We start from the raw sequence: 15437 nt of genomic DNA on the forward strand, positions 1-15437 counted from the left end.
TTTTTGCCGCCTAGCTCCTCGGTACAATGCCTCATGTAGGCTATAGTTCCACCTTGCTACATCTTCCAGCACCACAATTTTCCATCTGTGAAGTTCCCATTGTTGCATATCACTCACAGACATCTTAATTACGCAAGAAATGAGTGTTCAGGGGGTTTTTTTGTTCTGAAACAGCAACTAGTCAGGTCTTGTTAATAAATGAGGTCCACTATTTTCATACAAAAAACAAGGAAGTAATTTAATTTAACCTCTTTTAAAAACATACAGAACCTGGAAATTAATTGGGCATTCTACTTGAGGAAGTACAAGTAATTTAGAACCTGCCTATTATAGCTGTGAATGACTTCTGTTGCAATAGCAGAATTTACAAAATAGTATCGATTCCTATTTCCAATCCCCTATATTTTTAAGTAATTATGTTCTGGCTTCTGAACAGTGTACACTTTCTAAAACACAGATGGTGCTCCATACCTTTATCAGTTCTGATTATTAAGCATCTCCTGTAAAATAGTTAACAGGTTTTCCTTTCCCACTTTTCTTCCATTGTTTCTCTTTCAACAAGGTTGTTGTACTAACAGACTAACTTTGCTTAATTTCAAGGTAAGTAAATAAGCACCTCCGCTGCCCCATACAGCAAATGGTGTGAACATTTTAATTTTGTACACATGACAAGATTTTACACCAAGTAGTCAGTTAAATAGTACAAATTTACATTGTGAGGAATGTTTAAAAAATGCAACTTAAAAAATTCTCTCCTGCCCATAACCCTAAGCCTCCCCCCAACATTTTACATTGAAAAAAACAAACCAAACCAAAACAAATTTAGTTCACATTCCTGCTTCATCCCAGACACAGGATACTATTTGTGAGAGTGCATTTTACAATTCATCCTTTACATCTGTGGGCTCCTGGAAGAGAGACATAGAAAAGACTAAGTCAAATGTTTCAAGGCACAAACACTTGCCTATAAAAGAATAGACAAGTGTTTCAACATTATTTCTATGCCTGCTATTACGCAGTATACCATTTTTTATTCCTATTTGCAAGGTTTACATTACTCAACTTTAGAGCAGGAATAGCCAATGTGGTGCACTCCAGATACCGATTGATTCCCAACTTCCATCGTTCCTGACCACTGGCCATACTGGCTGGAACTGATAGGAAGTAGAATTCAATAACATCTAGGACACCACACTGTGCCAGAGCAAAAACAGTACTCCAATTATTAGCAACTTTAAATGAGTCCAAACAGTTTGCCTCTATGTTAGGTCTGCTCTAATCAACCAGAAACACAAGATTGTATTATTTGGATAAAGGGAATATGATGTCCTTTTGAAAAACACGTATTAGAATTCCATTTTCAATTATGTAAAGTTTTGCACCATCGCACACAATAGCACTAACCTTTGATTCACTGTCTTCAGCATCTTCATCAGCTTCTATTTCCTCTTCCGGTTCTACCTCTTCAGTAGCATCTTCTGGTTCTTCTGGCTCTTCTTCCACCTTTCAGAAATCATTTAATTTAGTGAACAAAAAACCAACCAACCATCCTCCAAAATACTTTCAATCAATACGAAGTGTGATTTTTTTTTTGTTGAGGCACTGTGGACAATGCAGGATTAGCACCCAAGACTTCCATTTGCAGTCATGGTACATTACTGTGCATGAGATTTCATTTTGGGGAAGTAGTATAAAATTTAAGTTTGTGTTAAACTGGATATTTGGCATAGGGAACCTCTGGCTCATTGGCACAAGCTCCAATTCGGTTCCTAGCATTCCCTCCCCCCAAAAGTGTATTCTCTCTAGTTAAATTTACACCAAAGTAGGTATAAGATGAAGGAACCATAGCACAGAGGCACCTCATGTGATGTACAACAGATGAGTCTTAATTTCAATTATGTTCCTTTTCTGCTCAGACAACTGTTTTCCTAATTCTTACATTTCTATAATTATGTAAGTGGCCTAATAGCTAGCTAATAGGACATTTTTCAGCCTTGTTTTTAAGTAATACCTGGTTACAGTTCTGTTAGCATTTGACTAGATTAGTATGTTTCAGTTCTGTACTGAATACCACTGTGCTTCTTGAATGAAGAGCCAATTAAACTGAACTGAAAGCTTATGCCAATTGCCTTGATGTTTTAACCAACCTTTTCTTCTGGGTCAATGTTCAGGCTCAGGCGAAGCATTCTTTCTACCCTTTCTCCATATTCCTTTGTATCGGGGAGCAGATACCCTGATCTTAGGGTAGCAGTCTCAAATAAAACCACAGCAAGATCAGCAACTGTTTGATCTTCTTCATTTTCCTGAGAAAGAAGCAAAAAATTAGCACAACAAAATGAGCTGTCATACATGTAGCCAAATAGGCTGCAGCATGAGTTACCCAGCATTTGGTATTTTGTTACAGGAAGAAGTAACAAGTTACTTTAATACAGCTTCAAAAGGTAGAATTGAAGTAGCTCCAGCAGGACCCGACAATACAGATGCCAAGGGTCCTGGAACTTTCTTACCTGAATACGTCTGAGCATGTCTTTTATGAGGGGATGTCTAGGGTTTATTTCAAATGTCTTCTTTTGGCTTGCATAGTAACTATAAAGAAAGGATATTTAAGGTTAACTAAATATAGTACTTTTGTATGAGACTTTCAAAAAGAAACTTCCTAACCAGTAAAGATACTTAAAGAGGCGGCCTTGAGTTGTTAATTTAATCTTAGGCAAAGACAACATTGCAATTTGGAGGAAGACTAAGTGTTGTGCAGTGCAATTGTCTGTATATTTATTCAGAAGCAAGTCCCACCTTCAATGGTTTCACTCAGAAGACTGTGCCTAGGATTGCAGCCTAAGTGTAAGAACCTGCCACAACGTTGTGGCATGCATACCAAACTTGCATAGAAAATTCACTTCAGAACCTCTATATCAAACTGCAAAATGTTTAATATGAAATGTTCCAAAAGGCATTTTTGAAATGCTGAACTATTTGCATTTACTGAACTATTTGCATTTACATTGCTTATGGGATAGTTTCCAGTTGCACTGCTAAAATCTCCCTCTTAGCTAGCAAGTAAGTGACTTGAGTTCTACCATTACAAGGCCTATCAGACCTTGAAGCTGGGGTAACAGCAAGACAGCTTTATGATCAGCCAGGTAATATAGCCTCTAAGTTCTGGATGCGAGTGCTTTATACTGGCAGATGTTATGTTTGACTTATAAATTCTTTAACTAGAAAGCACGGGAAAAATTCTAAATACTTACTTTGTAGAAATGTCTTTGCCTGTCTGGTAAGCCTGAGCCTTCATAATTCTTTCCATATTGCCAGACCATCCATACTGACTAGCCACAAGAGCACACGGAGACTGAGTTAATCGCTGAGACAACACTGCTTTTTCAATCTGAAAAAGAAATATTGTTGTGAGTTCAAACGTAGCACAGAAATGCATCAGTAGAAGAGTATGAGTTTCCTTAGTATGTACATACCTTATCCTTCAGAGCTTTATCTTTCATCCAGTTTAGAAGGGGTTCATATTCTTTTTCTAAAGCTTCACGGGCTTCCTTCGATTTTTCACTCTCCTCAAACTTTACTCCTTCTTTAGCTACGTTCTGGAACCTTTTGTTATCAAACTCTGGGAGAGCCTGAATGCAATATTCATCTACTGGCTCAGTCAGATAAATTACTTCATAGCCTTTTTTCAAAAGTCGTTCTACAAATGGTGAAGATTCAGCCTACGAAGCAGGTGTACAAAATACTAGTATAAGCACACAGTACTGCAAGATCCAAATGCTGAATGAGGTATTCTTTCACTACTAGCATACATTTATCCAGCCTGAATAAGGCATTAGTCTTACTTTTCTAGAGATAAAGCAACATCTTTCTGCAATGGAAGTTACAATCACAGTAGGATTCAATGATGAAAAATGACTGACCTCCTTTCTGCTTGATCCAGCCATGAAATATATTTTATCCTGTTTCTCCTTCATTCTTTCTACATATTGGTCTAGACTTGTCAATTCGGACTCATGGTGAGAAGTTTGGAAGCGAAGCAATTTTGCTAGACGAGTGCGATTTGAATGATCCTCAATAACTCCAAGTTTGATGTTTGTTCCAAATTCTTTCCAGAATGTTTCATTGTATTTTTCGTCAGCAATCTTTTTAATCATATCAAGTGTTTTGCGGACAAGTTTCTTCCTGATAACCTAAAAATGATTGAAAAAGGACACTTCCATATGACAGCTTTCAAGAACATCAGGAGTTTTGAAACTCTGCAAGTTGTTAGGTCAAGATGCATTATGATGCATTCTTATTAAATATTCCTATTAAAACCAACCCTCCTGTTTTTTGCTAATACAGACCCATCTGCCTGTTGATTATGGCTTAACCCTTGAATAAAGGAGAAAACTCCAGCTCTGCCTCTAGACAAAATGGAGATCTTCAGAGTCAAACCAATTGTTTATATCAGGGGTCAAAAAAACTTTTTCAGCAGGGGGCCGGTCCACTGTCCCTCAGACCTTGTGGGGGGCCGGACTATATTTTTTGGGGGGGGGGATTGAACGAATTCCTATGCCCCACAAATAACCCAGAGATGCATTTTAAATAAAATGACACATTCTACTCATGTAAAAACATGCTGATTCCCAGACCGTCCATGGGCCAGATTTAGAAGGCAATTGGGCTGGATCCAGCCCCTGGGCCTTATTTTGCCTACCCATGGTTTAGATATTTTTAAGTTCTACAACTCATGCTCTTAAGCTACATAAAGACATCCCCTGAAGGTTCTTGCTGTAAATGACGTACCTTTAGCAGTTTGTGTTGCTGGAGAGTCTCACGAGATACATTTAGAGGAAGATCATCTGAATCTACCTGCATTTAAAAAGAACATTTTATAGAGAGGCTTAGCAGTAAAATTGGAGTTGAAAGTTATCACTGGACGTTATTCTTGAAAATACTTACAACACCCTTGACGAAGTTAAGGTACTTGGGCATCATGTCATGGAAGTCATCTGTGATGAAAACTCTCCGGACATACAGCTGTAAGACAACAAAGTTATTAATGATCGTTTCTGCAACTGTCTTTTTAGGAAGCTAAGCAGGGTCCAATATAGTTTCAAATTGGGTAGGGGACTGCATCTTGAGATTCCTGCATTCCAACTCTACAATTTTATGATTCTAGGAAGAAATTTACAACACTTTTACCTTTATAAAATCACTCTTTTTGGATCCATATTCATCAAATAAGCCACGTGGAGCAGTCGTCGGAACAAACAAAATGGACTTGAATGTCACCTCTCCCTCAGCAGTAAAGTGAATGTAAGCCATGGGTTCATCAGTCTCCTGCAAGAAAGTTACACAGAGTTGGTGCTTTCTTGATTCAAGTCAGGATCTAGTTTTTTTTAAGTGTACTTCATACAGGCAGCAAGTTGAGACCACAGCATGGCAACTATTGTAAGTACTTTCATGGTTATCTTACTAAGCTCTAGACACGTGCCTTGAAAATCAGCTTACCAATTTCATCCAATCACGTTTACTCATGCCCCCAATCCCATCAAAGCAAGTTTTGACATTTAACACTGCAGTTCAGTTTTTTTATCCCAATATGCTAAAGCAAGCACACCTTAGAAAATGATTTGTAGAAAGCCTTGTATTCATCTTCTTCAACTTCTTTAGATGGTCTCTGCCAAATGGGCTTGATGTCATTCATAAGCTCCCAATCCCATACAGTTTTTTCAACCTGTAAAGTATTTTAGCATTATTTGCAGAACTCAAGTTTTTACATGTCATGTAAGTTAAATGGTGGCAGCTGTCTACACTCTAGCTGGCATGGTACTTAACTAAAAATGCAGCACACAAACATAATAGTTGCTTTTCCTGTCATGTCAGTAATTTATGAATTTGGAAATGACAAAGAAAAAAACAGGACAAAGTGTTGAGACTGTTGACAACAATCAGTATCACTCTATCTATAGATGTACTTGCCTCTGTCTATGCTATTTGTACTATTGGGCCAAATAATCAGAAAAATATGCGGGATCCGAAACAAAATGCTGCAGAGTAGAATGCTACTGTTGAGGATTTTACTCTATCCCCAACATTCTCTAAACACCGAGGATGCCCAGGCTTCATGTGACTGTTTTGGGGTCACCACCCATGCAACTCTTGTTCTTCCAAAAAATAAAAAGGTGCTTCTTCAAACCTTTGTGTACATCCCTCTAGTGGGAGGCTAGTGACATTTTGGTTAAAGGGGAAGCACTTTGAGCGTTAAAAACCAATAGGTATCTGATTTTATTTCAAATGTTCTGAAATAGATTTTTCATCTGGAGATATGCAACCCTAAACCTATGTACATCTTGTTTGGATAACCTTACTAACTCAGCCAATTCAAGCTGGCAGCTGTTTTAACATTAAAGGCATGTATAACGTGAAGAACTATTACCATCTTAGTTTTTGGCTTTTTGTCTTCCTCTTCTTCCTCCACTGCAGCTTCTTCATCTGTCTCCTCTTTCTCCTTCATTTCTTCTTCCTCAAGAGGTTCTTCTACAGTTTCAGTCTGCAGAAATAGTTAATATTGCATTCATATATTTGGAGAGAAATGTTTAATTAAATAGGGGAATATTTGCTAAGGGTGTAAAGGCCATCATGAGCACTGAAAAGTGAGAATTGAACTTTAGCAAGTATGGCTGTTAAGTATCCTACACATATCCAACAGAAGAACCACATGCTGAACCATACTATTCACTACAACATGTAATTCTTAAGTGTATTATGACTAAGTCTTAAGTTTCCAATTGTCTAGCAGCCACAATATTGAAAGTTAATGGTGCTTCAGCTTTTTGAGTCTTCAGGAAATCAGAGGCATCCTTAACAGCTTATGGTTAAAAAGTGCCTTGCAGATACTACGGTGTGAACTGATCCAATAATAAGCCCTATGGCTACTGGGAGCACATTTCAACCTCAATTACAATGTAGACAGAGAAACTATCTTGCTTGGTAGTCTCATTTGCTCAGTTGGGATCTATTGTTCAAGTTAAACTGGTTTATCATAGATAATAGCAACACTTAAAGCTTTGTCTCCACAATCTTTAAACTTTTACATAACTTATGTTCTTAGTATTTTACACAAGTCAGCAATATTTTAAAAAGTTTACCTTGCTACTCCACACATATATAGGGAAGTTTATGAACTGTGAATATTTCCTGACCAAGTTTTTAACTGTATCCAGCTCAAGATAGTCTGAAGCTTCTTCCTTCAAAACAAGACTGAGAAATAGAAGGGAAAATGCATTGTTACATTTAGTTCAAAGCAACATCGATTAGCTTTTCATTTAAAAACTGAACTATTTTACCTACAAGCTTCTAAACCAAGTTATCTGAACTGGAACACCAATAAAAATATTACCAGACCAGCTCTTTTACTATGTATGATACAACTGGTACGTGCTACCAGCATGTTGGCAGCTCTGTCTGGATACTCCAAATAAATACAGCCTTGGTAGTTCAATTCCTATACATTTCTCTTTTCAAAAACAATTTTGCCTGATTTGAGTATTAGCAATCTCTCGAATGCTAATTTGCACTAGATATAACAATTACATTTGCTTTTCCTAATGAGCATGTTCTAGGAGTAACAGGCTTCTAGGAGTTCCATTGCTAGAGAAGTTCAGCAACTTTAAAATCTGATCACTTATCTTTCGTAAGGCTGTTCTGATAAGTTGGCAGAATCTGATTTTCAGCCATTTGCCATGGGCAGGGAAGAGAGCGAAGGGAAATTTCAGGACATGGCAGTTATATGTGTGTACATTAAATGTTACAGTTGTGAGACAGCTGTGAACTTTGAAGATAAATGGCAAATCTTTGCTCTCAATAAAAAATTAGAAATTCTTCCTTTCCCTGTGAAAGAGGCAAAAAGTTGGCCACCTCTTGAGGGAGGATAGAATGTCCTTAGATCACCAAGCAGGTTTTGGCACCAATATTTTCATCACAATAAGGCCCTTTTTCTCTCTTCTATCACAAGTTGCAACTGTGGCTTTTTTGTTGGGAGATTCAAGAAATACACCAAGCTGCATAAGGAACAGATTAGATCTTACACAGCCCTTGCAGGAACTTGTGCAAAAAGATGTTTTTGTCATTTATCTCAATCTCTCCAATCCACATGGGCCATTATTAAATTAAGTTTGGACTACTTTTACCGTTTAGAGATGCTAACCAAGGCTGAAGCCACAGTTAAAATTAAGTTTTAGATGGACCTATTTTTGGTACCATGCAACCAACAAGAATTCTAAGCAGAAAAACTTGCAGCTTTGTATACAGACTCAGTTTTAATATGACTACATCTGATAAAATATGATCAGCTACAAAGTTACTTTCTAGGCAATTCTAATGACTTCATCTCAATGATTTTAATGATACAGTTAGAAAAAAGATTATGTCTGTACCTTACCCCAAAAGTTTTAGCTTTATATGCAACATTGATTACAGATGCTAGGCATCTAGCCCCAAAGCCAACTGTTACCCACTGTCACATAGGATGAACACATAATTGATTAAAATCAAATTTTGCACTGCAACTTTAAATATATACTAAAGGATGCAAAATCCAGTAACTAAACCATTATTTTACAACTAAAGTTTGCATTATTTTCACTGTACAAAGAAATACCTAAAGTAATAAATAACAGATCATAAGATTTTTACATGCTGGCTATCAGCATTAATCCATCAAATTAATATTAACCAAGCTATTCTTCAAATAAATTTACATTCCAAAATAAATTTAAGCACTGCACATTATTTCAATAGACCAATAACTAGATGCTTTTCTGTTCTCTAGCAGCACAGTATAATTAGGAGTTTATGCTGCAGATGCTACAGCATATTATACTTGGGAAACACTACAGAGTACAGTACAGAGTTCTGCAACTTGTTAGCAAAAAAATCAAAAAGTAGACATCTGAAGTTCTTGCTTTTCCCAACACATAACAGTTACAACACCAATGACCTATAGAAACCAATCCCACTAGAGATCATCCCAGTGAAGGGACATCAATCCTAATCCTAGGCAGCCTGAAGCCGAGAATGCCTGGATAGGGAGAATTGTGCCTTCAGCCTTATTTTTTAGAATCTGGTGCAACGGAAGTCAAACATCTATACTTTCTTCCACCCATGAGTGAAAGTACTTGCAACACTTACGTTATAGTAGTGCCTCGTCCCAAGCTGTTTCCTCGAGGATCATCAATTACAGAGAATTCATTTGAGTCAGATTCCCAGATGTGTTGAGTGTCGTTGTTGTGCTTTGATGTGACAATAACCGTGTCTGCCACAAGGAAAGCTGAGTAGAAGCCAACACCAAACTGACCAATCAACTCAGAAGTTGACTGGTTCTCTTCCTGCATCTCAGTTATCTTACTTAGAAATTCACTTGTACCAGACTTGGCAATGGTACCCAGGTTTTTTATTAGTTCTTCTTTAGTCATGCCAATGCCAGTGTCCGTAACATGAAGCATATTCTTCTCTTTATCACACTGTAAAACAAACAAACCCAGTCAGTGATTTATCAGTTTAACATATCACTGTTTGAATGGTCATCAATGTACATGACTTTATAACTGATTACATTGCAGGACATTATATTTCCTACAGCCAGTCTTTTCCTTTATATGCAGTAAGAAAACAGAATGATATCACTTCCTAATTTATGGATTCATACCCCACCAGGTGTTGCTGGACTACAGCTCCCACCATCCTTGACCACAGGTCATGCTGGTGGGAGTGGGAATCCAACAGTATCTGGAGGACTGCAAGTTTCCCACCCGTTTTAAACTATCTTCCCAAAAAGTACCTTAAAATTATTTTTAATAGTAACACACACCCTCCAAAACTGCTGAAGGAATCAAAGTGGCATCTTACCTTGATTTTTATTGTGAGTTCTTCATTACCAAGAAGAGCTTTTTCATCAGTTAGTGAAAGCAGTCGTATTTTGTCTAGAGCATCAGATGCATTTGAAATCAATTCTCTCAAGAAGATCTGGAGTGAAATTAAAAAAAAAACAGTCAGGTACATGTACATACAAAAAATTATATAAACCCTGTCTCATATTATATACATAGCTTACCTCTTTATTTTTGTAAAGAGAGTTGATAATAAGCTTCATCATTCTGTTTACTTCAGCCTGGAATGCAAACTTTTCTGACTTCTCTCTAATTTGCTTTATTTGGGATGCATTTAAACCATCTAACTGAATAGATTCCTCTTCCCTGTAGATAGAAATACCAGGTTATCCATTAAGACTTTTTTTCTCCAAGTAGCAGTAAACTGATTTTTCTGCAAACATAAATGTATGTTCCTTGATGCAATTAGAATGCCTCCCAATACACAGGCAAACCAGATGGCCCAGTCAATCTGTGTAAGCAGACGGACATAATTAAATGTCTCCAAGTTTCCTGACATGATCAATTGGTCTCAATTGATCCAGTGTGGTGTAGTGGTTAAGAGCAGTAGACTCGTAATCTGGTGAACCGGGTTCGCGTCTCTGCTCCTCTATATGCAGCTGCTGGGTGACCTTGGGCTAGTCATACTTCTTTGAAGTCTCTCAGGCTCACTCACCTCACAGAGTGTTTGTTGTGGTGGAGGAAGGAAAAGGAGAATGTTAGCCACTTTGAGACTCCTTTGGGTAGTAGTGATAAAGTGGGATATCAAATCCAAACTCCTCTTCTTCTCACAACAAAGCCAAGCAGCTTATAAATGATGATGCTTCCTGTGGCCATACACATGCCAAATGCTACAGAAACAGCACTTGACAGGTTTATCCCCCCCCCCACCACTCATGTATTATCAGTTTCTATTTTCGTTGCTGTCTATTTCCCAAGGTAGTTTTCTGATTTTGCATGTTCATGACATCTCTAGGTTGCAAAGTCCCAAAATACCTACACAATGGAAACCGTTGCTTCTTGTTTTATGCAATTGCAGTTTTCACTGCAAGCGAGCCAGTGTTAAATAAGCATTCAATGTCTTAGGCACACTAGTCCTCTTTTGGAAAAGTAAATATGCCTACTGGATTAAGACTTCATTTTAACAATAGTTTATTTAACAAAGCACCAGTACTCACAATTAGATTATGACCTAGAACACTTTGTGCAAGTTACTGTGTTTGATAAGGTAGCATTTTTCCAATTTGCCCGTTAAGAAGCTGGCAAACATTCCACAAGTATGTCAGTGTGCAACCTCATGAAGTCAATCATTTTTAAACAAGGTATTAAATTTGCACCGCAATCCCAACTACCTCTATTTGAAGGTTTGTTTCATTTAAAGCAATCTGAGGGGAAAGTGTTGAAAGAATGAATTTTAAAACCAACCTCTGAACAACTTCATCATCGGTTCGAGATCCTTCCCTGCTTTTACCAAGGTCATCTTCCACTGTGCCATCCACATCTACCTCATCAGCTTGGACTGAGGCTGCAAAATGAATAATTTGAACACATTAGTATCAAATCAGTCGCTCAAAGGAAACTTGCTGATCTGTACACCAGAAATAGGGAAACATCTTAGGTTCAAGTAGGAAGTGGGGCCCACCAAGCCCTGCATTCCTTGTATGATACAGGCTTGCACCGCTCCATATATGTGGAATCTCTCTCAAATAAATGCATAGCAGGGTATATAGGAAGTGAAAACAATTTTGAATGAAAAAGCAAATCTGATGAAGCAATCTCAAGCCACCTCCCAGCATTAAGTGTGATTGGCCAATAGAGCCAACTCAAAGGGGCATCACCACGGACCAGCTAGAAAGTTCTGTCAAATTTCAGTGGTAAAGAGAAGCTGCTGCGCAAGCAGGCAGCAAATGATGGTCCCAAGAGAGAACAGTGAAGTCATCTCTCTGCTCAGCCCTTCTTGCTTAGTTAGCATAGTAGGACAAACGTGCTGGGAAGCGACAAACATGGCTGCTATCCCCATCCAATGCCCCAGTCCAACGCTGTCTATTAGGAAACTAAGTTAGAATTACAGTCCTCCTGCGGACCACTTTTACTTCATTCTTCACCCACAATGATGAATGACAACCCACCACAAAGGTCTCCTGCTAGGGCAGATATCGAAGTGTTCGTAATGAATACTTAATGGGGGGGGGACTTCGCCTCCCCCCTAATCGTCATTAAAAATTCTTTCAACCCTCCCCCCCCCCAATCCCTTTTTGATATACAGAGACTGAATTAACAAGCTCTGTGACAACGGATCTTCCAACAGCGAAGTACATGCCACACACTTTTCGCACACCCGTTTCCTCAGAAGTTAAAGCGCCACTCGGGACTGGCTGCCGGGCCTTGGGCCTTAAGATTCAGCAGGACATCCTCAGAAAGTTAAGCCTCCCTGAGGGAGGACCGTTACACACACGAACTCTCTCTCTCAACCGCCGCCCACAATTTAAGTACCTTCCTCCTCACGGGGGGGGGGGAGTATGAAACGAGGACGTCCCCCCCCCCAAAAAAACCACACAAAACAAACTTATGTCCTGAGGTAAATAGAGTAAGCCCAAGGACAGGGCGGCTGAGGGGAGGTCGCGCCCTCAACGGTCCCGCTCGCCCACCCGCCGAACCTTCCAGAAACGCCTCCATCCCCCACCGTCGCTCACCGGTCAGGAGGAGAACGCAGAGGAGGCCGAGACCCCAAAGCGGCTTCATCGCAGCGGTGCTACCCTGGCGCGGCTACGGCGGCACACCTGCTTCCCACGCGCTCCCACAAGGAAAGGGACCGGGAACCGTCGAGGGAAAGGAATTAAAAGCCCTCCCCCTCGCTGAGAGGATTCCTTCCACTCGCGCCCCTTGGACGGCCAAAGCGACTAATCAACGTCAACCCGCCTCCCTCCTCTCAGGCTTATCACCAGCAAACGCCGCGGGGTGGGGGGGAAGAGGTCCCTCGCCCTGGCCAATGGCAGCGCACCACGCCAAAGACGCAGCCAGTAGGAAAGTTGGAGGGGAGGGGCGGAGTTCGCCCCCTGCCAATCGGAGCCTTCCAGGTGAGGGTTCCCGGCGCCGGAGCGTGGCTGGGTGCGATTGGCTGTTGCTATGCTGATGAGCCAATGGGTGTCAAGGGCGGGAGCAGCAGGCCTTAGTTACTGTCTGGTTTTTCAAATTACTTTTTTTAAAGTTTATTTGCCGGCTTTCTGTCTCTGGCTGTATCTCTGACAACTAAGCATGAGATTTGACGTATCTTTTTTTCTTTTAAAAAATGTACAGGTGCACGTTTTAGGGACCCGACCATGTACTTCCGGGGCAGGTTGGACAAAACTACACGTTACTATGACAACTTTCACGTCCGCTTTCCTACGCCTCACGTCAAACAGATGTGATTAAAGTAGATAATCGGGAATGATTAACAGGACGGCTGTTCTTCAGCATCAGTTTTCCTCTCAGAACTGTATTCTAGAGCTAGTTGTAAAAAAGTAAAAAGTTGTTGTAAAAAAAGGTCTAAAATAAAGTGTGCAAGGATGGTCCCATCATGCAATGGTCCATAGGGTCGCTGTGTAGGTGCAGGCCCACGATTGGTGTTATTCATGCTTACGTCATTGCTGCTTTGCATGCTGGGACCGCCCTATTACATTGCCCTGTGGGAATTGTAGTCCTTTAAAGAAAATACATTGACTAGACTTGACTTTTTGAGGTTCTTAAAGGCATGGGACACCTCAGTAGGCGGACTGCTGACTTTTAATTTGAAACAGCTTTAACTTGATTCACGCATTAGGACAAACCACTGTAAAGATTTCCTTAAGTTTCATAAATGTTATCACCAGTACTGGTAGGGAACCTCACCAAAAGGAGAATGCAGAGGGTCTCTGATTCACTCCCTGGCATCTACAGGGAGCACTGGGAATAGCCTTCTGCCTGAAGCCCTGGAGAGAGTCACTGCTAGTTAGTGTACACAATGCTGAACTTAATGTATTCCATGTAAAAATACTCCTACAGATAGAAAACTTCCACAAGGAGGAGAAGGCTAGGTTAGAAGCTTTCTCCCAACCATCTAGTTTTCCATGTGGAGGGATTTTGTTTTTATTTGTGTGGTATGAGGGAGAACAATTCCTATCCTGTGAGACCCTACCTGCACTGTGAAATAGTACAGCCCCATTCAAAGATTGACTGTATCAGTATTTTCTTGGTGCACAAGAGTGCAAAACTGTTGTGCGCCCCACACTTCTAAGCAATGAAAAGTTGCAGACGCTACACTGTTGGACTTGGTGTCCATGGGAGGAGAGATCTGAAGTTTGCAGCGGCTTTGTAGTATTTGTTTTATTTATTAACATTTATGTTTTGTTGCAATTGCCTGAATTTAGTAGCACTGAGCAGAAGCGTACTGTATCTGCTTGTAACAGCAGAAGATCTGGCAATTAGCCTTTCCCCCCTAGAGCTACTTGTTGGAGCATGCTCAGTATGTAGTATTTCTGGTTGGGCTGACTTCTGATCTGGCCAAGAACGGCATGGACAGGTTTGCTGACTCTGTTAATTTACAAACTGGTTTTTACTATTTGCAGGTATGTATTAAAAATATTCATTAAGTGTTCTCCTTAAGATAATGAAATAAATATATTTGTTTTAGGAATAGTTAGATGTTGTTTTGATTTAATCAATCTGGTATCCTGGAAAAATCCAAACAGAAACTGAGCCTATGTAAAAATGAAATAAAAACATTTAAAAATAAAAAGTTTGTATCTAAGATAACAGGAGCTATAAAAAAAGAGTCTTCTGGAAAACTCAGAAGAGAAGAACGCAGCCCATTATTGCTATTATTGCTATTACAGGTAGCAATAATTAAATCTAAAAGCAAAGTTTTCCTTCCTGTTTGTGTGTTCCAGAGTTACAGCACAAAAAGACATTAGAAAAAGCTGCTTGAGTATAAAATAGATGAATTCAAGATGAAGTTCAGAAAAGAAACTGTCACTTCTCTCTGTTCCCCAACATCCTAGAAACCTTTTCCCGATTCCATTTTAATACCCCACCCCACTCTACTCTCGCTCACAACAAAACTTGTTTCTGTATTGGTGAATAGAAAGTGACCTGCACAAACAATTTTCCATTGTTTTAGGAGTTATCATGATCCAAGTCTTATCAGGGTATAGAGAGTCTCAAGGTCGTCACCCAGTGCCTCATGGAGCAAAACGTATTCTGCCTCTTTCACACTAGTGCATTGTCTTAGTGTGACTAAGGCATTGTCAGCATTTCTGCTTCTCATACACTCCAGAAAAAAAGTATCTACCCCTAGCTTGAGAAGGCATCCAGGCCTATTTCCATTAAGAGCCAGAGTCTCAGTCTTGACCAAAGTTTTATTCCATTGCATAGATTCTGGGAGAATCACCTTCAGCCTGCACATATTGCCCTCCTAACCCGCAGCCAAGCTCATTAGCACCACTGATAGCACACAGTGTTTGAGAAACTTCTTTCATTCCTACCATTTGAAGCTGCCAAAAGTTCTAT

The 15437-nt window shown here is 39.7% G+C and overlaps 2 protein-coding genes across 2 annotated transcripts in view; one reads left to right on the top strand and one right to left on the bottom strand.

Annotated features, from left to right (window-relative positions):
* Positions 1-629: 629 nt before the first annotated feature.
* On the bottom strand, positions 630-12851 carry HSP90B1 (heat shock protein 90 beta family member 1). Its single transcript, XM_082240491.1, has 18 exons — positions 12605-12851; positions 11337-11436; positions 10097-10238; positions 9892-10008; positions 9175-9506; positions 7134-7245; positions 6422-6535; positions 5603-5719; positions 5185-5322; positions 4942-5019; positions 4786-4851; positions 3918-4187; positions 3471-3716; positions 3249-3385; positions 2508-2586; positions 2148-2303; positions 1405-1503; positions 630-908 (listed from the first exon to the last, which is right to left on the bottom strand). The coding sequence occupies exons 1-18, from the start codon at positions 12651-12653 to the stop codon at positions 879-881; spliced, it is 2382 nt and encodes a 793-aa protein (XP_082096617.1). The 5' UTR covers positions 12654-12851; the 3' UTR covers positions 630-878.
* A 1584-nt stretch (positions 12852-14435) lies between these two features.
* NT5DC3 (5'-nucleotidase domain containing 3) overlaps positions 14436-15437 on the top strand; it is a 45647-nt gene continuing 44645 nt past the window's right edge. Inside the window, exon 1 of the mRNA XM_082240542.1 lies at positions 14436-14497. The gene's annotated coding sequence lies outside the window, so the exon portion shown is untranslated. The remainder of the gene's footprint in view (positions 14498-15437) is intronic.

This window comes from Podarcis vaucheri, assembly GCF_965113315.1.
Source record: "Podarcis vaucheri genome assembly, chromosome: 10".
In the NCBI taxonomy this organism is placed as follows: domain Eukaryota; kingdom Metazoa; phylum Chordata; class Lepidosauria; order Squamata; family Lacertidae; genus Podarcis; species Podarcis vaucheri.